General features: G+C 38.8%; 3 protein-coding genes across 5 annotated transcripts; 1 reads left to right on the top strand and 2 right to left on the bottom strand.

Moving 5' to 3' along the window:
- Positions 1 to 7909: 7909 nt before the first annotated feature.
- On the top strand, positions 7910 to 9929 carry LOC125187297. The gene is made up of 2 exons (XM_048083856.1): positions 7910 to 8592; positions 9304 to 9929. The coding sequence occupies exons 1-2, from the start codon at positions 7992 to 7994 to the stop codon at positions 9660 to 9662; spliced, it is 960 nt and encodes a 319-aa protein (XP_047939813.1). The 5' UTR covers positions 7910 to 7991; the 3' UTR covers positions 9663 to 9929.
- An 8596-nt stretch (positions 9930 to 18525) lies between these two features.
- LOC125189990 (syntaxin-125-like) lies at positions 18526 to 19483 on the bottom strand. Its single transcript, XM_048087195.1, has 2 exons — positions 19059 to 19483; positions 18526 to 18979 (listed from the first exon to the last, which is right to left on the bottom strand). The coding sequence occupies exons 1-2, from the start codon at positions 19481 to 19483 to the stop codon at positions 18526 to 18528; spliced, it is 879 nt and encodes a 292-aa protein (XP_047943152.1).
- A 352-nt stretch (positions 19484 to 19835) lies between these two features.
- On the bottom strand, positions 19836 to 23795 carry LOC125188860 (pentatricopeptide repeat-containing protein At1g51965, mitochondrial). Of its 3 annotated transcripts, none has more exons than XM_048085923.1 (5): positions 22780 to 23795; positions 21114 to 22474; positions 20768 to 20838; positions 20270 to 20698; positions 19836 to 20171 (listed from the first exon to the last, which is right to left on the bottom strand). In XM_048085923.1, exons 1-2 carry the CDS (start codon positions 23524 to 23526, stop codon positions 21269 to 21271), a joined length of 1953 nt encoding a protein of 650 aa, XP_047941880.1. In that variant the 5' UTR covers positions 23527 to 23795; the 3' UTR covers positions 19836 to 20171; positions 20270 to 20698; positions 20768 to 20838; positions 21114 to 21268. The 3 variants fall into 3 exon arrangements, with proteins under 3 accessions (XP_047941880.1, XP_047941881.1, XP_047941879.1); XM_048085924.1 differs by having other exon boundaries at positions 19836 to 20698; positions 21114 to 21456; positions 21553 to 22474; XM_048085922.1 differs by having other exon boundaries at positions 19836 to 20698.
- Positions 23796 to 26809: the final 3014 nt, after the last annotated feature.

The following is a 26809-nucleotide window of genomic DNA, read 5'->3' as shown; positions in this document are numbered from 1 at the left end:
TAATATTATTACAATAATTAAATATAATTATAACTATAATTATAATTAAGTATATTTGTATGTAAAAAATTAATTCATTATTAATTTATAACATCAAAATAATAATATTAATATTGATTAATAATAATAGTATAAAGAGTGAGAAGAATGAGAGAAGAAATTACAATATCACTTTTGGTACTTAGTTTTGTATGCCTAAAATAACCTTAATAATACAAATGGAAATATGTAGTATTTGTTTAGAGGGCATTTTGGGGTCAAAATTGCATTAGGTACCAAAAATGTGATTTATAGGTAAAAAAAATGATATAAAATAAAGATCAGGTACCATTTGCGTGCGAAACTGAAAGATGATGAGATACCATTTACGTAGTTCACTCTAATTTTTAAAGAAAAAGATAAAAGTAAAAAGTAACATGGGACAAAACTAAAAAATGGTGAGCTAGCTAAGGATGAACTATACATCTTATTCCCATAACGGCTATAAATCCGTATCACATTTATTAATTATACAGTCACATGAAATATTTATTGCCACCCACTATTTTGTTCATCATCTGTTAGTTCTGTATTTGTTTAGCAATCAGATACTCTGAATCTTGTATATACTGCATGCATGTATAATGTATTCATTTCTTATACTATTATACATTTATTATACTACATATGTGAATGTATTCACGATACTTAGTGAGTGTATGTTTATATATTATAGTAAGAGATATAATTAATATGGTAGATATGTACTCCCCTTCACCAAATAATGTCAAATTTTGCCATTTTAAAACTCCATGATATTGAGTAATATTTACTTTTTTTTCTATTTTAAATAGATCTAATACTTCATTCATATCTTTTATAAAATTAATGCTTCGTACTTTCATATAAAAGTGACGTTTTTTTATAAGAGTATTTCTTTTTAAACTGATATATATATAGGGTAGAGATAAAATGAAAACTCATATATTGTATAAACTCCAAACTTTTCAATACAGTATCAACACAACTTCAACACAATGTCAACACAGTATAAAATTTCAAGATTTTGATATCAACACAATGCCAACACAACATCAACCATTGACATCGTATTGACATTTTTTGTTGCTATGATTTTATCATATGTTGATATTTTTTAACGGTCCAGATTATAATTTGGAGTTTGTACAATATTTAGAGTTTGATATCGGTCCTCGCTTGATTTTTTGACGGTTTTCGTCTCACACGTCGACCCCGGTGGAGACGCAGTTCTCTGGCGATGACCTATGCGTTGTCATTGCATGATATGGGGATCGATCTCGGGGACGATGATACTCCCGTTCCAGCGACGCCGGCCGCGCCGAAGAAGAAGACGAGGGGGAGGAGGAAGGGCAAGGCGGTCGGCGAGTCATCGCAGCCAGCTGCCCTGGCCGGGGGAAGTGGACGGAGGATGAGTACGCCGGGGTGGCCAAGGGGTGGTTGGAGGTGTGCGACGATCCGCTGGTTGCAAACAACCGGCGGGTCGTCAACATGTGGGCGAAGATCAGAGATGCCTATAGGAGGCACTTTGCCCATACGGGATGGACTTGGCAACGATGAGGTCCGGAAGAGGTGAGGAGCGCACCAGGGCCGCGGTGGGCCGTTTTGCGGGTTTGTACGCCAACGCCCTCCGTCAGCTCGTAAGTGGCGCAGACTGAGGACGACGCCCGGAGGATAGCCGCGAGTCGGTTCCCCTTGGAGGGGAAGTATAAGGGAGTTCACCTTATCGGGAGTGCTTCTTGTTGTTGAAGGACTCGGAGAAGTTCTGTGAAATTTGGGTGGCCGAAGAAGCGGCGACTTAACTATAGCGGCGACTACAGCGGCAGCAGCGGCGGATCCCACGACCTCCCCCGGATGCCGAGGAGTTTCCATCCCCTCTTTCATTTGCTGGTCGCCCCCGCCCGGTTGGACATAAGCGGGCGCGGCGGGCTGCGAGGCGGATCCCCCTATCGCCCCCGCGAGGTCCAGTCCTCCGCCCTCCCAGCCCCGCCCCACTCGAGTACACTCTCCATTCGCGTAACCAAACGCGGGCTCAGATGTTACGGGTCTTCCGAGAGTGGAAGAACGCCACCGACCCCACGGAGAAGAGGTTTCTTTACGAGATGCTCGAGAGCATGCGTGCCGATTTAGAGATCGCGAGGTCACGGCTGGGGGTTCCGACGTGGGCTCGGATACCACGGGTGGCGGCAGCGGCGAAGGCGGCGGCGGCGACGAGGACGACGGCGACGGCGATGAGGAGTAGAGAGTGGCGGGGCTCGTGTGTTGAAGCCCTTTTTTTAAAAAAAAAAAAAAAAAAAAAAAAAATCATGTACTTTTTTTTTGAAATCTTTGTACTATTTTTTTAATGGAATGGATTATTTTTCCCGTATATGTGTCGTAAATTTAATTCCGTATTTTAATCGTAATTTTAATTCCGTAAATGTAGTATATTTTGAATTATTTTTATTGCGGTGGGCCTATGGGCATGGCCTAAATCTGATGTGGCAGGTGGTTTTTTTAGTGTTTATGACGTGGCAGGGGAGAGAATGGCTGGCCTATGGCTGGCCTAAGCACCATTGCGGATGCTCTAATATTGTTGAATATATGGTGTCACAGTGTTACTTTAGGAGGTGTTATCATTTTAATACAAATCTATAGCACTAAGTTTTAAGGATGATCTTTCTCTGTTCTTATCGCCTTGAATATAAAATTATCAATGAAAACAGAGTGCCAGCTGTAGTTTTATCCATTTGTTGACGTTCGACTGCCCAAATAACATAGTACTATAAAACTTATTTTGGAATTATTGTATGATTTGATATTTAAATTTGAAATTAAAAAGCCATCGTATAGTTAATAGTTTAATGTTTGATACTAACATTGATAGAAAACGCGGGATTCCCATGATAACATTGATATAAAATGAAAAAGACTGCAATCGATTTGATAAGTTTTGAAAGTAGAGATTGGATTGATTAAAAATAAAAAATTTAAAATGGAGATGGATAGAGAGAACATTTCTTTCCAACAACATAATCTCTTTTTTTTCCCCTTTCCCTCTATGTTTTAATATAGCGCTGAATGGATTAAATTGATGAGCAAAACACTGGCCTGGACCCAATACCTTATGAAAAATCTGTAGCCTCTGCCTCTACGGTGCTTCAACGCTACAATGATTAACAGTTAACACATTAAACTCTGCCGTTGGATCTATGAAATTGTGTTTGGTCTGCGTCACGTTATGGGCGCACGTCCTTCAATTATCTTTAAAATATCATCAATTAAAGGGCATGGGTTACTTCTTGCTCCGTATTTCTTATTACTATGCCTCTCATTATAAATATGAGTATGTATACTTTGAAGAATAATACTACCCCGTCTATAAAAAATAGGACACATTGTGAATGATATGGGTTTTAATTTGGAATTGATAAAGTAAGAGAGAAGTACTGTGGAATTTGAAAAAAAAAGTAAAAGAGAAGTAGTATTAGTGGGATGTGAGATCCATATTATTAGTAAGAGAAAAGAGGAAAAAGTAAGAAAGAAGTTGTTAAAATTTGAAAACTTTTCTTTTTTAAATGTGCTCTATTTTTCACGGACAACAAAAAATAAAAAATGTGCTCTATTTTTCATGGACGGAGGGAGTACATAATAACTAGCCAGTTTAAATTTTTCATACAAAAAGTTAAATAGTTTTACTGATTCAATCAATTTACACATAATATATAATTTTCAATAGTTTTAGTGATTCAATCAATATACACATAATATATAATTTTCTTATTATAGATATTCAATTGATTTAGGTCATTACTTATAGTGGAAGAGAGAGTATTAATTTTTGGAGAAAAAGATTGTTTATAGCTCGCAACCCCATTCGCATTTGGGGATTTATGTGGACTTAACAGGTGTAAAATTGCTTGGATATTTTGAGTGTAAGTATGCAACATTTCCCACTTTAATTTACTAAAATACATTATACTAATATTTTGTACTAAGTTAGTAACGCATTGGTCGTGACATTAAGTCATTTGAAGGAATTTTTAAAGGGGTAAAGCAACTACGTAGTAGTTAGTACACTAATTAATGAATAATACTACAATCAAAAAAATGAGAATGGATCTTTTTATGACTTGGAAACTCAACAGATCTGTCCTAACTAAAAAATCTCACTACTATGTGGCCCAATAACATTTATTTAGGTGTGAACAATATTAAAGTATCAACAAAGAGACAAATGTTATGTAGTTTGACTTGAATTAAATATGTAAAATAAAACTGCAATTAAATGACCTTCACATTTAAGTCAATACGTGCGATCGAGTGCACGCAAATTTCGTAGAATATAACTAAAAATATCTTAGTAAGCCTGCACTGTCACATGCAATGATGCAATTATATAGTAAATGGGTTCTATTTAAATATCTTGATTAGCTGATTAAGTTCTTAATAACTAATTAATAATTTTAACAACGTATTCAGCTTGCTGCTAATCTCAGCCACGTACACCATTATTTTGCTCAACTAACTAGAGAGATTCAGACGTAGAATATTATAACGATATGATAGTGAATTTGTTGCTGCATATGGGGGTGTAGCTGGACAGTTAGGCAACAAATTCAATAATATTATGGCATTATTCCATTAGTAAAATAATTAAGTAATTTATTAAATGTTCCATTATATCAAACCACGTAATGCCATGTTGCTTCATAAAATATATTCAATTAATCAGATAGTATATTACGAAAGTGCATTTGACTCGACTGGTTATAGTACATTATACTGCAGAAATAATTTACACAATTTAAGTAGTAATCTAACGATCCCACAACTTTAAACCATAGATATTGCTACAAAATATCTACACGTTAACATCACTCGGCTCAATTCTAGCCCAACATTACTACCTAACGCAAAAATAATTGATGGAGGTCACTCGATTATAATGCAATATAACTTGGCAAGAACTCATAATAATTAAAACCAAAACTGGGACACCTAAGGCTAGGATTAGACAAAATGCCTAAATCTCAATAATTACTGAACCGTAAAGTGTTGGCATTAATATTTATGAAACATAATGACGATGCTACCGATTCATAGTTTAATTGGTCAGACCAGTTTGACCATTGATCGGATCTAACTATTGTACCATATTATAAAATATAGTAAAAATTTAGTGAATGAAAACCAAAAATAAGTATAAACCACAAATTGGTCGGACCAGTTTGACCATTAAGATCTAACTATTGTACCATATTATAAAAGATAGTAGTAAAAATTTAATGAATGATAACAAAAAACAAGTATAAACCACAAATCTTGAATCTTAATAATATTAAATGCAAACAAGCCTACAGGTTTACAATTAAATTCAATATCAAATCGTTATAAAATATTTTTTTTCAAAATATCTTAAACACAACAAAAAGTTAAAGCTTTATACGGAGTATTCAATATTCGTCTCGTTTTGCTTTCATTTGCAACTTGAAGGTTAATGCAGTGAAGTTCATTTTATATATATACAAAAAAAAGCAATAGAAAATTTACAAATATTGGTTTTTTTTAACTGGTGTTTTCAAATCATATGAGTTCAAATATTTAGTTATTGGAGTACTTATTTTTATGTCCGAACCAAATCAGCAAGCACAGTAATTCATATAGCTGAATCAGTCAAATCAGCCAATCCAATCCGTTTTAAATTATACTCCAATTACATCTAAAGACCAGAGTATGTGATCAAACCAACTTTAAAAACTAGGACTAACTGCTTTTACCAGTTTTCCCTAATTAAAAATAGTAACAAAATGAAAATAAAATAAACTTTATAGAAAAAAGGGCACGCCATAGTAGTACAATGTGCTTTAGTCGTGGGACCTAAGTACTATAAATTAACTATAACTAATAGTAGAAGCGCACTTGATGATATCGATTTACAGAAGAAAGGCCACCTTTTTTAGCTGCAAAGTAACGCATGGAACAGGCTGTGGCCGCAACTCTAGGCCCGCTGCACCGGGATCTTCCTACAACTTATCTGTTTTCCTCGTAAATTATCCACCCATTAACATACGTATTCTACAATGGTTTCATTATACAAAGTAAAGTAACGTCATGTGCTCCTTGAATATTATATACTCCCTACATCAGAAATACGGAGTATAAGTCATTTCATGTTTTGAACCATCATTATTAAAAAGGTATTTCCATTATAACTTTTTTAAATGATAATCCTAAAACGACATATATAGAATTAAATTAATGAACATTCATGGGATGCAAGGTGTACATATTATGTTTATTTGATCAAAATCGGTAGCACTGCTTTGCTTTCAACTTTTTTAGTCCAGATATTAGGAGAAGTTAGGAAAAAATAGCTAGATTGGCGGACCAAGGCCTAGTGTCTACTAAGCTAACTCTTTTTATTCGTATAACTACATCAATTTTTTGTATTTTGTGTGAATCATGGTGCAGAAGACCTTAATCGTCACAACGAAATATATAAAAATTGTTATCTCGAAAATTTGAAATATATAGTTTCTATCTAAATACCGGTCATACCATGCATCAAATGCTAAGTTTTTCCTCTTTTGGCTATCAACATATATTAACCTATCCATCTTCTATCATCAATACTATATTGGATCATGTTATTAATACTTGGTGATTATAATGTTATCATTTTGCTGCGATCTGATTACTTGAATATACAAGTAAACAAATCTTATACTAAGTAAATTTTCTTTATTCTAGAACAAACTTAAGTTTTACTCAAAACTTATCAAGAGGTGCATATTCTCACTCATTTTAGAGCATCCACAATGGATGCCCGATCGCACGCCCGATCGGCTGAGATCGGGCTCGGGCGTGGTCGGGCATCCATTGCAGCCCTCGGTCACGCCCAAGCGCGACCGATAGTTCGGTCACGACCGATCCCGAGCCCGATCGATCGGGCGCCCATTGCAGGCCGATGCCCGAGCCCGAGCCCTATCATTTTCCTTTTTTTTTTTATTATAAATTATATAAATCCTAATTAAAAACACTATAAATACTCCATTTTTCTTCACTTTTCACACACCAAATTTAGATGACTAGTTTGTTTTTTTTTAATTTAGTATTTTAGTTTTAATGTAGTTTTTTTTAAGCTAAGTATATGATGTAGTTTCACTTTTAAATTAAGTAATGTAGTTTTTTACTTTTTGCATTTGTGGTATTTAATATAATATATTTTGGTATTTTAGTTTAAATAAAAATAAAATTAAAAAACAATGATTTAAAATTGAAATGAAAAGTGAATAAGAGATAGGGCATCCACTAGAGCTCCACCATTACAGAAAGATAGGGCATGCTGACGTGGCAACCACTAGAGCTCTCACTAGGACTTCTACTAGGGCATCCATCGTGGATGCTCTTAGAACCCATATCACTATAATACTACTCCTATTAATAAAGCAATAGTACTTTAATTATTTTCTAGTTGCTTATGACTTTCAAAATCAAAACCACATTATCAAAGCCATACTCAAAGTAATTTCATACTATCACTCTCGTGCACATTCTAGAAAACACTAAGCTTTGGTTGGAGTAATTTTGAAATTAGTTTATCCAGATAACGTAATTATCAAGTGTTAGCCGACCAGAAAAGAGGTAAATCTAAGATAGTAGAATGTGATTTAGACTTTTCACTTCCAAATCCAGCAAGTAATTATATTAAATTAAAAAAATGAAAATAAATTTTATAGTTTGAGTCTGTTTGACCCACAAGTGGGCCAATCAGAGCACACAAGTTGCAACTGTTTTTGTCCCCTTATCGGACGGCCCAGATTTCACGCCTTTGCACAAACCGCGTCCCCTCACCATCCGCTCCCCTCCTTTATATCTTCCCACACACATCACCTTCTTCTCCACAGCACCACTCTCCAATTCCCTTCACTTGTCTCATCTACTCTCTCTCTCTCTCCTAAATCACACACACTCTCACTGCATTGAAAGCTATGGGGGCGATGAACAGCTGGATGTCGATGAGGATGATTCTCATATCAGCTGGAGTTTTGTCCGCGGCTATGGGGCTGAAGCTGTCGATTCCGATCGCCGTCGAAAATGTCCCGGCGCTGTGGTCCGTCGTCATATCCTGGATGAAACCTCCGTATCTGTACATAATCATCAACGGCATCATCATCACCATCGCCGCGTCGTCGCGCTTCCACCACAGCCACACTGAGCCTGCCGCGATTCGATCTGAGCGCTTGATTTCGGTCATAACGCCTACGCTCGAGAGTTTCGTTCCGCTTCCGGCTCCGGCGAATTTCAAAACCACCGCCGCGCCGGAACCTCGGGCGGAGGTTGTGGTGCCGGCGGTTGAAAACAGGGTTGTCGATTTGAAACCTGTGGTGGTGAACGGTTTGAAGGTTGATTTCGCTACGGAAGTGGACGATCTGCGGATACTTCGAGCTGAGGCGGAAGATGTGTTTGACGAATCGGCTTTGCTGAACAATTCGCCGGAAGTTAATCTGGAATCGCTCTTTCCAGCTAGAGAGAAACCGCTCGCTTCTTCCAGATTCGTACACCGGAAGCCAAACAGAACCCCTTCTGAAGGTAAATTTCACTGTATTTAATTTCTTCTATTTCTGGATCAAAATCTTAGCATTTTTTGGTCACTAATCGTTCATTTGAAAATGATTAGGAAATTTTGATTACTGTTCTGTTTTCCTACCTCCGTCCACGAAAATTCGTCCCGGTTTGACCGGGCACGAATTTTAAGAAATGTAATGGAAAGTGAGTGGCCTGTGGTCCTACTTTTATATATTACTCCCTCCGTCCCGGCTAAGATGACACACATTGCTTAGCCGGCACGAGATTTTAGGAGTTATTGGTTAAAGTATTTAATTGGAGAAAGAGAATGTGGATGTAAGTATTAAAGTAGAGAGATAAAGAAAGATGAATATTTGAATAGGAGTGAAAAAAAGTGGTCGAGTGGATTAATTGGAGAGAGAAAGTTACCATAAAAGGAAATGTGTCATCTTAGTTGTGACAAACTAAAAAGGAAAACGTGTCATCTTAAGGGGGACGGAGGGAGTAGTTTTATAATAAAATGTAAGTAGGAATGAGTTAGTGGAATATGGGATCCCCTACCACAAATGTAAAAGTGAAATGAGACAAATTTTGGAGGATGGACGGAAATGGAAAAATTGGACAAATTTTTGTGGATGGAGGTAGTAATTCATAAGCATGCAAATGTTTGCTTCATCTGAAAAGGTTTAATTTCATTTTAAAATCATATTTTACTGATCGATTCGAGAAAAACAGTTGCAGGTGCAAAGGCGCTGCGGCGGGTGGCTCGGCCGAAGAAGCAGGAGACGCTGGAGAGCACGTGGAAGATGATAACGGAGGGGAGGCACGTGCCGCTGACGAGGCACCTGAAGAAGTCGGATACGTTCGAGCAGCAGGCGTCTCCGGTGATGGATCGTGTGGCTATGGTTCCAAAGTCGGAGACGTTCAAGGAGCGTAGCAACTACGAGGCGAGGATTCGGAAGGAACCGTCGCTGGGGCAGGACGAGTTGAATCGGAGGGTGGAGGCGTTCATCAATAAGTTCAACGAAGATATGAGGATGCAGCGCCAGGAATCGCTCCAACAGTTCCACGAGATGATCAATCGTGGAGTCTAGATGGAGTTTTTCTTTCCCTTATTTTTTGGGAATGGAAAAATTGAAGATAACTGAATATACCTATAACAAGAATCAAGATTAGAATACTCATTTTTAATTGTGATGAGGGTTTGATGTAGCTATGAAATTCTTTGGTTAAAGTTTATAGAATACAGGGAAAAGGGTATTTCTAGGTCGTGGACAAATATTATTGTACTATTACTAATATTATTGTACTATTACTCCATTTGATTGTGTACATTAATATGAATTTGGTTGTAGACTGCAGTGGTGTTTTCGCACTTCAATTTGTTGCTACATTGGAATACTCCTTTAAGTAGTAGTAGTACAATATTTCATTCGAACATTTACATATACTCCTACATATCATGTTACTATAAATAATCTTCATATTAACATACACGACATTTTTCATGTTTTCACATTTTGAAATTGAGAAGTAGAATATTACTCCCTCCGCCCCCGATTAAAAGTCACACTTTTCCATTTCGGTCCGTCCTCAATTAAGAGTCACACTTCATTTTTACCATAAATAGTAAGTAGGTTCCACATTCCACTACCTCAATTCACTCACATTTTATTATAAAATCAATATAAATAAATGGATCTCACATTCCACTAACTTTTTCAACCAACTTTTCTTTATATTTCTTAAAATTCGTATCTGGTCAAAAGTGTGACTCCTAATTGGGACGGATGGAGTATTTGGAATTTGTTGCATGGGTGTCATCTGAGATGTAATATTCTAGGCAACAGTACATTACATTGAATTCCAGATTGGCGATGCACTTTAAGGTTTATGCGTAAAAATATAATAATGATAGTTTGTTAGCCTAATACTCAACTGTATTGGTCAATATTATAAGACGTTTTTATAGAATTAAAGAATAACAAAGAAATTATACTTACCACTGGATTATATAGGATCACGGTGTTGACCGCCGACTTGTAGTTGTACATATATAAACTTTTAAATAACTACTTTCACTATTTTAGTGTCACGCCATCTATCTCACCAAACTGTATCCACTTACCACTTTAACATGGTTTTAGGCTGTGGGGCCAAAAAGTGAGAAAGCGACCATTCAAAAATGTTTCTCCAACATAATCTAAATTAATCCTTAAACTCTCATCACTTTCCCCTCATTTTATTCTTATCATATTCTCTCTTTTATTACACCAGTAAAGGAAATGATGTCATAGTAAAGTTATTCATGACAATATTTTCTCTGAAGTGAGGAATAAAAGGGATGAAATTATTTTTTGTAGATAATAAGGGAAAAGAAAGAACGAATAGAGAAAGTCATCTTGATAACCAATCTCAAATTTAAAAGTGAGGATTTTCTTTTCTCTCATTTTCTCCTCACAAATTTACAATTTAAAAAAACTCACATTCGTCTACATACTTTATTTACACTGTTTTTTTTATTGAACGATTGGCATGTGATAAACATTAATAGGTTTACATATACTATATGGCACGATTAACTGTACACTTGTATTCCCAATAAATGGCATAACTCATCTAATCATCTTATCCATGCACTAATTATACAATTACTACAGATGATTGGGTTTTGATAACAACAATATTTGCATATAACATAACTACTCAAAACCATAAAGGGCTAAGTTAAGTTGGTGATCTAAATTTTATTAAAAGTTTGGCTAATATTGGCCTAGGCCTCTTATCTAATAAGTTAGGTTTAGGCCAGTAGATGTGCCGTGGACGGTGAACCATTGATTTTGGTAGCTGCTTATTGTTAGTAATCAAACGGGGATATCACTGTCAGCGAGTCAGGGGTAAGGGGGGGCGATGCTCTCGGCCCAACGCTATGCTATGTTTCTATTTTGGGTCCTAATTGTTACTCCCTCCGTCCCGCTTTAGCAGCAGTCCCATTGACTTTTCTGCTCTCTTTTTGTAAAAATGATAAAAAATAGTTAAAGAGGAGAAATGGTAAATTAAGAGAGAGAATAACATAGAAAAGAGTCTTATCTACATTATTGTCTCTCTTACTTTATCATTTCTCTACTTTAACTATTTTTTATCATTTTTACAAAAAGATGACAGAAAAGTCAATGGGACTGCTAAAGCGGGACGGATGGAGTATATTGGGTCTAGCCCGTCTCGTGTGTCTATTTATATAGAAGTAGGACGCATAACTCTATAATCCGAAAAACAATATGAATACAATATGTGTAGAATTGGGTAATTCTTTGTTATATTATTCACAATAGAATTATACATCATATATAGGCTAGAATAAAACTATACAAGGTAAGATTTCCTCAATCAAATATCTCTAATTCTCGGTCATAATATTGTGCAATCTTCTTCTGATTTTGTGTAATCTTCTTTGCCTTGCTGAATACTCCAGATCTTCTAACACTTCCCCTCAAGTTAAGTGACGGGATTCCCAAAGCTTAACTTGTCCAATACTTATTGAAAGCTTTTTACAGAGATTGTTTTGGTCAGAATGTCAGCCAGTTGGTCTTCTGATTTCACATACGGAATTTCCACTATCTTCTCCTCAAGGTTCTCTTTTATGAAGTGTCTATCAATTTCGACGTGTTTAGTTCTGTCATGCTGTACTGGATTCTCCAAGATACTGATTGCAGCTTTATTGTCACACAACAATTTGCAAGTTTTTTCCGGTTCCAAATTCAGTTCCTTCATCAATCTCCTAAGCCAAAGGATTTCGGTTAAACCGCTCTTGATGCCTCGAAACTCGGCTTCAGCACTTGAGAGAGCTACTACCTTTTGCTTTTTATTCCTCCAAGTGACTAAATTTCCACCAACAAAGGTGAAATATCCACCAGTTGAACGTCTGTCGACTAGGTTCCCTGCCCAATCAGCATCTGTATATCCGTGAATATCTAGGTGCCCATTCTTCCGGAACAAAACTCCATGTCCAACAGTTCCCTTTAAATAACGGACCACTCTTAGTGCTGCTCCCCAATGTTCTTCTTGAGGACCATGCATGAACTGGCTAAGAACTCCCACTGCATATGCGATATCTGGCCTGGTGTGGGACAAGTAGATGAGTTTCCCAACTAGTCTTTGGTATCTTCCCCGATCAGTGGGGTTGCCCCTTTGACGAGTTGAAGTCCGTGATTCTGAATGATTGGGGTGTCTGCTGGCTTGCAGTCCAACATCCCTGTTTCTGCCAAAAGATCAAGAACATACTTCCGTTGGCTAATAAAAATTCCTTTTCCCGATCTAAGTACTTCAATCCCGAGGAAATATTTGAGATCGCCAAGATTCTTCATCTCGAATTCTGCAGCCAGGTGTTCTTTGAGTTATTGTATTTCTTCGACATTGTCTCCAGTAATGATCATATCATCCACATAGATTATCAGACATGTGATCTTCTCCCCTTCTCGTTTGATGAAGAGCGTGTGGTCGGAATTGCTTTGTTTGTATCCATACTTCTTCATCACTTCTGTAAATCTTCCGAACCAGGCCCTTGGAGATTGTTTTAGCCCGTACAGTGTTTTCTTCAATTTGCACACTTTTCCTTGCTCGAACTCTTCTAAGAATCCTGGTGGAGCTTCCATATAGATGGGGTCTTTCAATTCTCCATGAAGAAACGCGTTAGTCACATCGTACTGATGAAGTGGCCAGTCCCTATTTGCTGCAATAGGGAGAAGGACTCTTACGGTGTTCATCTTTGCAACCGGAGAGAATGTCTCAGAGTAGTCGATTCCTTGAGTCTGAGTGTACCCCTTTGCTACCAGTCGAGCTTTGTATCGCTCAATGCTACCATCTGGTCTTCGTTTAATTGTGAAGACCCAGCGGCACCCAACTGTATGTTTTCCATCGGGGCAACGGACTGACTTCCCAAGTTCCATTTCTTTTTAGTGCCTTCATCTCAACTAGCATTGCCTCCCTCCAATGTTTGATTTTCACTGCTTCTTCAAATGTTCGAGGTATCTCTTCCTCATACAATGCAGCATGGAACGCCCTTGCCATTTTGGAGATGTTAGCTTCTACGAAGTTTGCTACAGAGTATCTGCTATTCTTTCAGGGGAGTATCTCTTGGGAGGAATTCCTCTTGTGCTCCTTACGGGGCGCACATATTGCCCAGTATCTTGATCAATCGAAGTATCCTCTTCCTCTGTATCAGGGGGTCAGAAATAACCGAATTTTCAAGAGGTGAGTCATGGATTACCTCGGATTCCGTTACGGCTGGATCATCGGAACGCGGCGGAAGCATCGTTGGGTTCGTTTCTGTAGATGAGGTCGGCTCATGGATAGTGCCAACTTGCTCTGTTGGTCCTACATCAAAGTGACTTGGCACATACCACCGAAGGGAGTCGTTTTCTTGGGTCTCCCCCTGTCTCTCACTCTCCCCCTGAGTCCCAAGGTGGTAAAAGAATTATGTTTCGAGAAAGTTGCAATTCATGGTGGTGATTACCCGTCTGGTTTTTGGATCGTAGCATCGATAGCCCTTTTGATTAACCCCATACCCCATAAATACACACTTAATTGCACATGGGGAAAAATTGTTCTTTCGTGTTTCGGGATGTGCACGTAGACCGTGCAACCAAAGGTTTTTGGTGGAATGGATAAGGCTGAGGGAACTTGTGTCTTAGTAGCCAAATGGTCTAGGGGCGTTTTTCGGTTTAGTGTTTTGGTAGGGAGTCGGTTAAGGAGGTAAACGGAGGTGGCTATGGCTTCGGGCCAGAAAGACGGTGGGACTTTTGAATCAAAAAGGAGGGCTCGAGTCATTTCAAGGATGATTCGGTTTTTTCGTTCCGCTACCCCATTTTGTTCGGGTGTATGAGGGCAGGAGGTTTGGTGAATTAACCCGTTATCCCTAAAAAACTGAGCCATAGAATTGTTTACAAATTCCCCCCCGATATCTGATCGTAGGATTTTAATGGATGTTTGAAATTGGGTTTGGACCATTTTATAAAAAGAAATGAATTTTTCAACAACCTCGGATTTTTGTTTCATAAAGTATACCCATGTAGCTCTACTGCAATCATCGACAAATATCACAAAATATTTAAAACCAAAACTAGTTCCAACAGGTGCGGGCCCCCACACATCAGAATGTATTAACGAAAAAATAGTGTCAACACGAGTATCATTAGGTTTAAAAGAGTTACGGTGGCTCTTGGCCAAAACACAAGCTTCACACGAAAAATCCTTAGGAACAAAAAGTTTAGGAAATAAAGATTTTAGATAACCCGGAGAAGTATGACCCATTCTTCGGTGCCAGAGCCAAGTCTCCCGAGTGGTGGGTCCGTGAGCAAGCATCGCCGCACCATCTTGTCGAGCAATCTCGTCTACAAAATAGAGCCCACGGCGTTCAGTGCCACGTCCAATAATCTTCCCCGTCCGGATATCCTGTAAGAGACAGAAGTTTGGCTGCATTAGTAGAGTACAATTTAAATCCTTAGTCACATGACTAATTGACATCAACTTCTGAGATAGATTATGAACATAGAGGCAATTTGATATCTGCACATTCGGGAATATTTCTATAGTTCCTGCTCCTTCAACCGGTGTCACCCCCCATTGGCAGTTTGTATATGTGACTTAGGGGTTTCATGAAATTTCACAAAATCACTTTTATCATAGGTCATAGTATCTGTGGCCCCACAGTCAAAGATCCATCCCGTATCATCAAATTCATTATAATCCCGGACCTCAAAAGCATTGGATAATTTCTCTAAGGGAGCAAAAGAATTTTTACAAATAATGGGGTCAAATTCAATATTTCTCCTAAGTTTGGGGGCTGTCTTATGTATAATATCATAATGGGGTTGGTTTTTATATTTATCATAGTTGGAGGATTTAATTGAAAAGGGGGTTAAAATAGGGTTAGGCTTTTCATTCCCTAACCCTTTACCTCCAGTTTCACCGTCGTCGACCTTGAAAGAGGCTGCCATTGCTTCGACCGTCTTCCCCCCACCGTTGTCGCCTCGCCGGCCACCGCCGGTGTGGAGACCACCGGATTCCGGCCTCCGTTCCAAAAATTGAGCCATCTTGCGGCTCCCTTCTTCCCCTGTTCCAGCTTGGTTCCTTCCTCCCTCGGCTCCGATGGCTACTTTCGCATTCGCTGCCTTCTCCTCTTCCCACCAGTCGGGATATCCGACCAATTGAAAACAGGTTTCCTTCGTGTGTTTATTCATTCCGCAGTGGGAACACCAAAGCTTTGATTTGTCCAGTTTAGAGTTTCCCCGACTATTGGCGGCTGAGCGCGGCTGCGGTGGTTGGCCCTTGTTCTGTGGCTGAGGCGGGCGATACTCCTTTGCTCCAAAGCCAAATCCCACTCCCGATGATGAGTCGACTTCGACACCGGTGGTGGGAGAATTGGACGCCGGTGGCATGATCTTGAATTGAGCCGCCTCCCGTTTCACCCATCCATACGTTTCATCGACTGGGGGATATGGATCCTCCTTGAGTATCTCACGCCGGACCCAATCATATTTCTCATTCAATCCGGTGAGAAATTTGAATAATCTCAACTCAGACTTGATGCTTCGACATTGTGCAACACCCTTGTCGCAACAATCGACCGTCTTGTGTGGGCATCGATCGATGTCCATCCATAGTCCATGGAGGCGACTCCAGTAGGCTTCCAGGCTTGAATCCTCTTGCATAATCCTGCTTGCTTTTTCTCGCAGATCGTAGATGAGATACGAATCGGCGGAACTTGCAAATGTCACCGCGAGCGTATCCCACAGGGATTTCGCCGTTTGGTGGTGTGCGAAATCTGCTATCATATGTGTCTCCATGTTGTCGATAATCCACGAGAAGACAATTAAGTCGATCTCCTCCCAATCTGTATATCCCTTCTCTCCTGGCCGCGGTGGAGTCGGGTTTCCGGTGATATGACGGTAGACTCCTCGTCCTCCGATAGATACCTTCATTAATCTTGACCACAGTGAGTAGTTCGAGCCATTCAATTTGAAGGCTACGGTAACACTCTTGCTTGATCTAATTTTCTCGGCTATTGGTTCAATATCAATATCATGCTTGTTATCTGTCATATTGGTTGGGTTCTCGCCGTTTCGGTCGAGAGAGGTATATTTGGTTTAGGGCTATGATGATTTTTCTCTGAGCCTAACCTGTTAGAAGATCTGGAGTATTCAGCAAGGCAAAGAAGATTACACAAAATCAGAAGAAGATTGCACAATATTATGACCGAGAATTAGAGATATTTGATTGAGGAAATCTTACCTTGTATAGTTTTATTCTAGCCTATATATGATGTATAATTCCATTGTGAATAATATAACAAAGAATTACCCAATTCTATCATGGTATCAGAGCGGGTCGCCGACTGTGGGTCAAATTTAACTGACCCAGCAGTATATCTGGGCCGAAACAAAAAAAAAATGACTGATCCAGCAGTATATCTATATTTAAAAATTTGGGCCAAGTGGTCCAACCGATCGAAAAAAATTGGGCCGATTGTCCAATCGATTAGAAAAAAGTCCAACCCCTCCAAGGTTCACCTTGAAAGGATTGAGGGAGGGTGTTGGCAATTGAAACTAAAAATATAACATATAACTGTCCCACATCGGTGTCAAGAGAAAACTGAAACTAGTATATAAGTCTCATGGGCCCTCCTCCTATCACCAATTGGTTTTAGGATGGAACCCATGGATTTCTATCAATATGTTCTTCTTTCTTGCTCTTGGACGTAGCCAACACAACGTTGGTGAACCACGTAACGTAAATCTGTGTCTCTTTACGTTTCTGTTTGTCTTGATTACACAATTACTCTATTTTGTCACAACAGTAAGTATCAAGAAAAATCAGCATTAAAAAAGATTAAGAAAACCATTAACTAATCCCTCACATTTTTTTTTACAAAACACATTGATACGAATGAAATTGAGGTAGCCTTATATATTAGCTTTACTTTTCCCCGACTTGAGATATGATTTGCACCCCAACAATTTCCATTTGTGTAAAAGCATCTCCAAGGAAAATGATAAATGGAGAGGTAAAGAGAAATAACTACCATATTTACTTCTTCATAAAATTTCATGCTCCAATGGAAAGGGTATTTGAGGATGTTTTATTCTTTATTTCATTTTGAGAAGGTATCTTTACCTCTTCTTGATAGAACAGATAAAAAGTTAGTTATTTTTATTTGCCCTTTCAATTTACCTTCTTTTCTTGGAGTTCATTACTTTTTAATAAGATATAATAACCTTTTTGAGAAGGTGAATGAGAATTTCTCATATAGTACATTTTTCCCTTAGAAATGCTCTAACTGAGCTTATTAAGAAAAGTCAGTACTGAAAATAATCCAAAAAGTCATCATTAATTCAGTTGAACGCTTTATAAACTTCCTTTGGATTAAATGGGTAGGTAACAATTTCATGTCAAAATCTTAACAAATGCCAATGCCGAAAATGAAATGTAGTACTAGTATAGTATCTCTAAAGTTCTGTATAATGACGTCAAACAGCTATTTACATATCTTTCCCTCAGTGTTATTACTTTTGGGTCAGTTTGATTTTACGTGCAATAACTTTTTTTTATCAATTTTCTTGATATATTAGGACTCTTATCTGGATATTTTATGTATTAGAAGCACCGGAGTTCGGACATTTTGCAATCCTCTTACTCTGACAGTAAGAGTGACAAAATTACAAATTTTCCCATCACATGCTCGCTCAAACTTACAATGTCAATAATAATTAAAAGAGATCTCCTGCAACTATACAACAAATTAAATCTGATGAACAAGCTGTTGTTAGCTAGACAGTTTGATCATAATCTTGATTATTCGGATATGAATTAGTTGATGGTGATATGGTGAAGAAGCAAAATAGAGTGTATAATTATGAATATGACAAAATAGTGTAGCAGCAGCAGCGGCAGCATCACTATCTATGCAGTTGCAGTGTTTTCGAATTGATTATCAACTCTAAGAATGGAGAGGACGAGTACAATGATAATCACCAAAGCAATGACTATAGCAATATAGGCCTGTTTTCGGGTCTCCTTCTCGTAATCATTGAGCGACCCCGTCCCCGTCCCGCCGCCCTTTCCTCCACCTGACGGCGCAGCCTCATCTCCCCCAGCGGCGGCTGCTCTGTTCCCGCCACCCAGTGCGTCGGCTGTGACCGGCGTTGCTATCCCCAGCAGCACTTGGTGCAGCGCCATGAGGTTCCTCCGGATCTCCCTCATTGCGTCGCGCCTCTCCTCAATCTCCGCCACTGCCTCCGCCACGGAGTCCTTCCCGTGCTCAACCTCGCGGTGGAGCGGAGCCCTTGCGGCCTCGCTCGCTATCAGGCTGTCGATGGCCTCTGCCATTGCCTTCTCCCCCGTGATCGCGTAGAACCTTATTTTGTCAACGTGTTAGAATCCAACATAAACCTAATAGGAGTACATTTTAAAGAGCATAGTGTGAAGTATCTGACTTGGCGTCGATAATCTGTCTATGATCGGTCTCCATTTGGGACCTGAGGGATTGGAATCTGTGCATAATCAATTGGAGGGCCTCGATGATGTCGGAGATCATGGAGGCCCGAACCTGGTCGTCTGCGGAGCCACGCTGGGCAGCATTGGCCCGAACGAGGCCCTCGTATTTCTTGTTGATCTGTTTAGCCAGCTTGAATAGGTCGTCGAGGTCGGTTTTGAGGCGGCCCCGGATGTCCCTCATCATCCCCGAATTCTCTGCCTTTTTAATATCCTCATTGGATTCCTGCAGGCTGTTGTGTAGCCTCTCCAGATGCATCACATCCTGCTTCACACTTTCAACTTCCACAGAGAAAATCTCCAGGCAGTATGAGTCCTTCCCCCCCTCCGCCTCTATGCACATCTTCGAGGAACCGTTTACATCCATTTTCTTTTCTCCGAATTCTTCAGGAAACAATCGTTGATTTTCCAGAAGAATTCGGGGATGGAAAACTGAATGTGTGTTTGTTTCCTCTCGAGATTATCACGAGGTTTGGTGATAGATCATCGGTGATGTCCCTCGTATCTCCGATGACGATAGAGGACAAGAAAGGGATTGGGATTTGGTAGACAAAGACATTGTTTATGAGCGTTTACATGGCCCTGTTGGGGAACTTCCATCTCTACCAACCTTTTCTCCACGTTGGAAACCTGAATTAATGTTTATGAATTCGTGGATAATAATTAACCTTGGTGAGAAGCCCATATTAACGCTCCTTGTATACTCATATCACATGCACTACTATAAATACTCTTAATTCTTATTTCAAGAATAAAAAAGTTGATAACTGCAAAAAGCGTATCAAATTATGCTGTATTCTAATTGGTTATGCTCCCTTCAATTCCTCCTCCCTTTCAATACATACAGCTTTACCCAGCGAAACCAACCAAAAATTCGACTACTTTCTTCCATGAATTTCCTCTGACCATTTTTTTGTGCAAAGCCCCACAACCTAAAATATTTATACATCAAACTCCATCTTGCGTCCCTGACAAATTTTCGACCACATCTGACTCCAACGATCTATGTTGCTGGCTGAATAATCTATCAGCAGAACCTGGGATAGAGCATCTCACTGCCCAAAAATCCAAGCGAGGTGAGATATCTTCCTACCGCTCAGGCTGGATGTTAAGGTCTATTTGGCCTTTCAAAGGTGAAGTTGACGATATCTACCTTCAGGTTCTTCCACATAGCTTGAATTCAGCACATCTTCCTCGTTTAAGCTTCTGTTTACAGTGCTGCTACCAACACATGGATCACCATCCTGCTCCTTTTCACATGACTGCTGTTCTTATAAGTTCTGAGACGAAGATGAGGGTTCAGTTTGTTTCTTTTCCGTCTCTCCATCAAGGTGTTAAAATGGCGCTTTAACGAAGCACAGTCACAAGAGTGCCGGTGGTTGGTCCATTTCCCACTGGGAGGTTGAAGGCAGACAATGCATGTACAGCCACGTCTATGGTGTAGGTGTTTTGTCTTGTTCTCTGAAGAAGTCAGGGCCTTCTCCCTCCCCTTGAATAGCTAAATTAGGGAGTGTATCGAGTCCTTCCTCAGCAACAAATTCATCTGCATCCCATCCAGAGCTCTCTTCTTTATTACAAGGGTCTGCTCAAAAGTTGGGAAACTTGAGTATGGAATACATAGCAGTGCAAGACAAGAAAGAAAAGACCCGACCTTTGTTCATGGCAGGTAGCATTTGCTCTAGCTGTTTGTTAGTCAATTCCTCAGCAGATGAAAACAGAGATCTGACACAAATATAATGATGAAATCAAGGTTACTGGTGAACTAATTAAAATATATGGAGTACCATTACAGTAGGCTGGAACTCAAAATATAGGAGTAGTTCTTATAGTTACAAACTAAAAAACAGCAGTTTTTCAGATTGTACACACTACCTTTATAATTCAAGAATGGATCCAAAGATAAGATGGTAGTTCATATATCACGGTTTTAGAAAGAATTAAAAAACAGCAAATAATGACAACTACATCATCACGAATTGATAAAAAGGTCTTCCTACCTGTGAAGGTCCCACACATTATCTGAGCAGGTCAACTTTGAAGACACCTTACGATGTGAAATTGAGAGAAAAAGGTTAAAAATTGGGTATGAGAGCTAGCATAATAAATCTAGGATGCAGCTTCAGCAAAAGAACATGGCAGCAACAATGGCTTATCATCTCAACGGACTAACAACCCAACCAGTAATTGGATTCTGTTTTCGTATTCTATGCGTTCTCTGCGAACCACTCTGTAATCTCTCAAGAATTGCATAAGTGATCGAATCAGGAGTTAACCCCTCTTCTTTAAGCTTTGAGTACAAATCAACAGCTTCTGCACTTCTCCCAGACTTCTCAAGACAGTCTAACAAGATATTGTATGTAACTATATTAGGGCAACAGCCTTCAGCAAGCATTTCATCGAACAAGCTATACGCCATCTCAACTTTATCAGTCTTACCAAAACATTCTATCAGTGTACTGTATGTTACAACATCGGGATTCAAACCCCTCTCTTGCATTTCCTTAAGCCTCATGTGTGCTTCATCAACATCACCATTTTTTCCCAGACAATTAATCAATGAATTGTATGATACAACATCTGGTCTGCAATCACTATTCTCGAGCTCTTCAAAAATTCTAACAGCTTCATCAACTCTTCCAGCCCTACCAAAACTAGAGATCAGAATATTGTAGGTGAAGATGTCTGGTGGCGGCCCATCCTGTTTCATTTTCTCATACAGATCAAGGAGATGAGCTATTTGCTTTGACTTTCCAAGAGCAGAGAAGACTGTGTTGTACATGAAAGTATCTGTCATTATACCCTTTTCGTGAGTTGTACTCATCATGTCTATTGCCTCAGTAACTTTTCCAGCATTGCATAAACTCTCCAACATGGACAGATAGGCATCCCTGTCTCCCTTCTCATGGAATTTCCACATATTACAAAACAACCTATGCGCTTCACTTGCATGCCCTAGTTTGCTTAGCATTCTCACCAGAAACGCATAGATTGACTTATTCATGTATTTGCTCGATATTTTCACAACCTCATCCAGTCTACCAAGCTGTCCTTCCACAGCTAAAACATTGAGAATGAGGCTGTACGTGAACTCATTAGGCCTGCAATTATTTTCCACCATCTTAGAGAAAAGAATCATAGCTTTGTCTGGCATTCGGCTCCTAACCAGTGCCTCCAGCATGGTATTGAAAGCCATTGAATTTGGTTTGCAATCCTTCAAAAGCATTTCCTCAAATAAAGCTACTGCCTCATTCAGCTTGCCCAACCTTCCATTCATCCTGATTAGAATGGTGTATGTGTATTCATCAGGTCTGCAATGCTTCTTTTTCATGTCTTCAAGCACCTTGTATGCAACATCAACCTGACATGAAGCACAACACATCACAAACAAAATTAGATTCTGCAAGTCACATTTGGCTTGTCAAGATCTAATACATTACACAAAGATTCAACTACATCATTTCTACCAAAATTCCAATTAACCTAAAGATCTACAAAATGATATTCTAGAAATTTAACCAAGCAACACACTCTAAATCTTCATCTTGATGCACAATGTTCATAAATTACAACTAGCATGATCCTTGATATTAACATGAAGTACATAAACAAGAGATTCAACTAAATAATCAATGGAATGCCTTACAACTACATGCATATCCAAACCTTTTCGTCTTTAGCAAGCGCATCAAGAAGCATGTTGTAACCAAAGTTATCCAAGTTGTACCCTTTCCTCCGAATTTGTGCATAAACCTGCAATGCTCGATTCAAGTCGTTTGCCCTCAAATATGCTTGCACGAGACACTTATATGTGTAACAAGTCAACTGCAAACCCCAATTCTTCAACAATTCCAAACACTTATCCAATCCATCAACACTATTAAACGCAGTGATCAATATATTGACGGTAGAGATATTCCCAGGAGTCCTTAATCTCGCCATCAAATCGACAATTTCTTTGATTTTTTCGGTCCTGTCTGGAAGAGACGATTTCGAGAGAATCAGCAAAATACGGTTGTAAGTGAAGGCATCGTGTCGGTAATTCGGGATATGCGAGCGGCAAAAGTGAAAGAACTCGAGAGCTAGGGTTGGGGATTTTAAAGCTTTGAGAATTTCGGAGACTTCAGAGGTGGTTGGGGGTATGTTTAGGGCTTGCAGATATTCAGAGAGGTCGAGGAAGGAATCGGGCGAGGAAGCGGCGGATTTTGATTGCAGGAGTTTGGTAGCTTCGGCGATGAGCTCGCGGCGGGGGAGAGGGTAGCCGCGGACATCGGAAATTAGCACGGGAGGAGTGACGGAGACTTCTATGGCGGAGGTGCGGCCTTTGTTGGTAGATGTCACGATTTTTCCAGTGTATTTGGTGGCGTAACCGCGGCGGGAGGAAGGCAGGAGGAGGGCGAGATGAGGGCGCATGGTGGGGAGCTTCAGTCTATCAAGGGTTTGGCAGTTGTATAATACTAGTAATTAGCTAGCTCCATCTTTGATTCGGAAGAGATTGAGTCTACACATTTTGATCATTCCGCAGCATGTTACTCATATATTTGAAAATCTGTCGCAGCAATTTTTCATGAACACTCTCTATTCGGAACAGTTCGCTATGCTAATTGCCTCTTCGTCATTTCCAACTCAAGCATTAGCTTCATTGGTTCAGAAAACGTGGCCACACAAAAATAAAATCTTTTAATTACCTTAATATTGCTAGAGGCGATGGCTTTCTGGAGAGCACCGTCGGTCCTGGGCGAAGGCAGAATGGGAGGCGGTGCTAGCCGGCGACAGGGGGCAATGGGTTGAATTTTGCGTGACTGGGGGAAAAAAATAGGAATTTAATTGCAAAATGGGCCGGGTAATTGGGCTGGTCTCTAGATATTGGGCTGAATAGTTAAAATTGTAGAGATAGTGTTGGAAAGAGCATTTGAATGCATCGAGAATGCATGTACAGAAATGGTTCAGAGGTGATATGACATTAAAAAATTGTCATGTGTAACATTGTTTGTACAATCCTAGGCTTAATTGCAAAACAAATAAAATAAAACTGGAAACAATAGATATATCATTAAAGAAAATGAGAGGAAAGAAAATGATAGTGTCAATAGGTTGGGGTATTCACAGACCCAAAATAAAGGATCAACATTTCAGTCCAAACAATAAATACAGAGGGGCCCAACAACTGAATTTTCAATGCAATATATTAACCCATCAATTTGATAGATTTTAATAACCGAGTATTAAGGTGAATTATTAGTATAGTGTATAACATTCCAGCAAAAATTTGTGATTAGCCAAAAGTTGGTGGTAATGTATAGAACTTGATGTTGATACCATATCAAGAATATGTCCTTTTTCTTCTGGAAGCGTGCGTCGTAAGTATATTAGTTTATGATTATTTGTTGATTTGTTGTGATTTTAATTTATAGAATTGTCTAACTAGAGATTAAATTATAATATAAGTAATATTTAAATTCAATAAAAGTTCATGAATACCTGAAATATTGAGCAAAATAAAGGTGTAGGCAATTAAATTCAGAAATTTTGTGAAGTTGAATACATAATTACTACTTTTTGGTCCTAGTTTCAAGTTCTGGGTGGAATTTCCATCAGCTAAGTATCAGCAAAAAAACTGTGAAGGGTGACATGGTCGACTATCAGAAAAGAAACCTCTCAGCCACAGTACTCGAGGTTGTGATTGTCGTAGATGATAGTATCACCGACAAATTGGAACAGTAGTACTTAATTTACTCTTCTTAATTAACTTCTTTAGCTTATGCGAAGCATTTTTAATTTGTTAAATTATTTCATGTAAGTTCTATAGTTCTTAATTCAATTTTTAGCTTATAAAATGTTCATTTAGGTTTATGATGCTAGAATAACTTGAAATTCGCACGGTGCTTTCAAGACAGGTTGATGAATCAAAGGAATTGCTAAGCTATGTAGTCTTTCATTTAATTTTTAGCTCCGAAGATGTTCACTTAATATGGTTTATTATTTCGTGAATGTATGACAAAAGTGAAAATGTCGAAAACATTAATGATCGATATCAAGATAACTTGAAGTCTGCACGGTGCTTACAAAACAGGCTGGGGAATCAAAATCATTGCTAAGTTAAATTTTCAATATAAAATATAAATTTAGGGGCAATACATGGAACTTTCAGTTATAAGGTAGCTGACAACCCAATGACATTTTTATTGCAAGCCGATACTTCCATCTCCGGTATCTTTAATAATACCCCCGACTAAGCTGCTTGCATAGAGACATCGGGTGGTATATGACACATGAGAAATTCAATCATATGAACTCGTATTTCTTGAGTATGGAACACTTCGATTGAAGACATCTATTGTATTGGTCGAAAAAATAGACCTCACACTGATAGGTGGTTGGCTCAACAGAAAGTTGTGGGCTCATAACAGGGAAAGAGACAAAGCACTTCAGAACTTTAACATGTATCCTGAAAGAATAGCAGAGGAATTGATATAAAAGATAAAGAGAGACTGTATATTTCCAGAAATAGTATGTTCATTGATTGAGATTGGAATTACGTGCTGCACATATATATAGCTACACTGAGAATAATACTCTACCATAACAAGCAATAGAAGAGTGACAACACAACACATTTAACTGCCTTGGACCACAAGAGCGAGCTGGCCACCTTCTCCTGCTGCCAACGTTTTAGGTGGTCCCAAGAGCACATCTTTCCAGCTCTTCATGTTGTGAGTAGATGCCACGTCCTTGACTGAAGAATCTTCATTTTCACATTTAGCATCAGCATTAGGATTGAGAGCTAGCTTCACTTTAGTTTCAGCTTGCTTGAGAGTGCATAGGCTAACACCGACTGTTGATGGACACATGTTGAATCTGATTTTATAGACATCTTTAGCTCTGTCATTTGTAGTATTGTGGAACTTAAAAGAAAACATAATTCCAACATGAAATTGCCATCACCCAAGTTAAAAAAAATCGTGAAGAGCTTACTCTTTTTACTCTTTAACATAGACACATAGTTATGTGAGTAGAAACGCCCCTGATAAGAAATAACAGTGGCGGATCCAGGATTAAAAAATGGAGGGGGCGGAATAAAATAATAAAATATTAAATATAATACTTCAATATGTTTTTTTAGCAAAATGAAAGTCTATTACAATTCAAGTAGCTCTAGCATCTGTTAACCGAGACAACTGATTTCTACGGGTATCCATATCTTGAAAACGTTTGAAGATTCTTTCATTAGAAACACTAGCGAAGATGGATCTTTCAATGTATACTACCAAACTGTCATTCAACCACTCATCTCCCATCCTATTCCGCAAGTCAGTCTTGACAAATTTCATTGCTGAAAATACTCTTTCAACAGATGCAGTCGCTACGGGTAAGATCAATACCAACTCAATCAGACGATAAACCAACGAAAAAACTTTATCTTTCTTGGTTTCAACAATCTTCTGAGATAGGCTAGCCAAATCTTCAATAGCATTCAATCGTGCATCTCTTCTCACAATATCAACAAAAGTTTCAAGTTGTTTAAACAATTCAGTATGTTGAATCCATGTGAAGTCCTATGGGTAAAGAGTAGCAAGATGAACAAGCTTATCAATATTAAAAGCAGCGAAATCTTTTTTGGATCGAGGCATGCCATACAACTTAGCAAGTCTGTGGATGTTATTTCAATTGAGCTTGGGGCGATAATGGTTATTTT

The sequence above is a fragment of the Salvia hispanica genome, chromosome 5, assembly GCF_023119035.1.
Source record: "Salvia hispanica cultivar TCC Black 2014 chromosome 5, UniMelb_Shisp_WGS_1.0, whole genome shotgun sequence".
Lineage (NCBI taxonomy): Eukaryota > Viridiplantae > Streptophyta > Magnoliopsida > Lamiales > Lamiaceae > Salvia > Salvia hispanica.
Note: the sequence above shows the minus strand (reverse complement) of the source record. Positions and strands in the feature narration are given on the sequence as shown.

Coding starts and splice junctions, on each gene's coding strand:
- LOC125187297 (XM_048083856.1), top strand. CDS start 7,992: ATGGGGGCGATGAACAGCTGGATGTCGATGAGGATGATTCTCATATCA. Junction 8,593..9,303: donor AAACAGAACCCCTTCTGAAG/GTAAATTTCACT, acceptor CGAGAAAAACAG/TTGCAGGTGCAAAGGCGCTG.
- LOC125189990 (XM_048087195.1), bottom strand. CDS start 19,483: ATGGATGTAAACGGTTCCTCGAAGATGTGCATAGAGGCGGAGGGGGGG. Junction 18,980..19,058: donor AGACAGATTATCGACGCCAA/GTCAGATACTTC, acceptor TGACAAAATAAG/GTTCTACGCGATCACGGGGG.
- LOC125188860 (XM_048085922.1), bottom strand. CDS start 23,526: ATGCGCCCTCATCTCGCCCTCCTCCTGCCTTCCTCCCGCCGCGGTTAC. Junction 22,475..22,779: donor CGCTTGCTAAAGACGAAAAG/GTTTGGATATGC, acceptor GCTTCATGTCAG/GTTGATGTTGCATACAAGGT.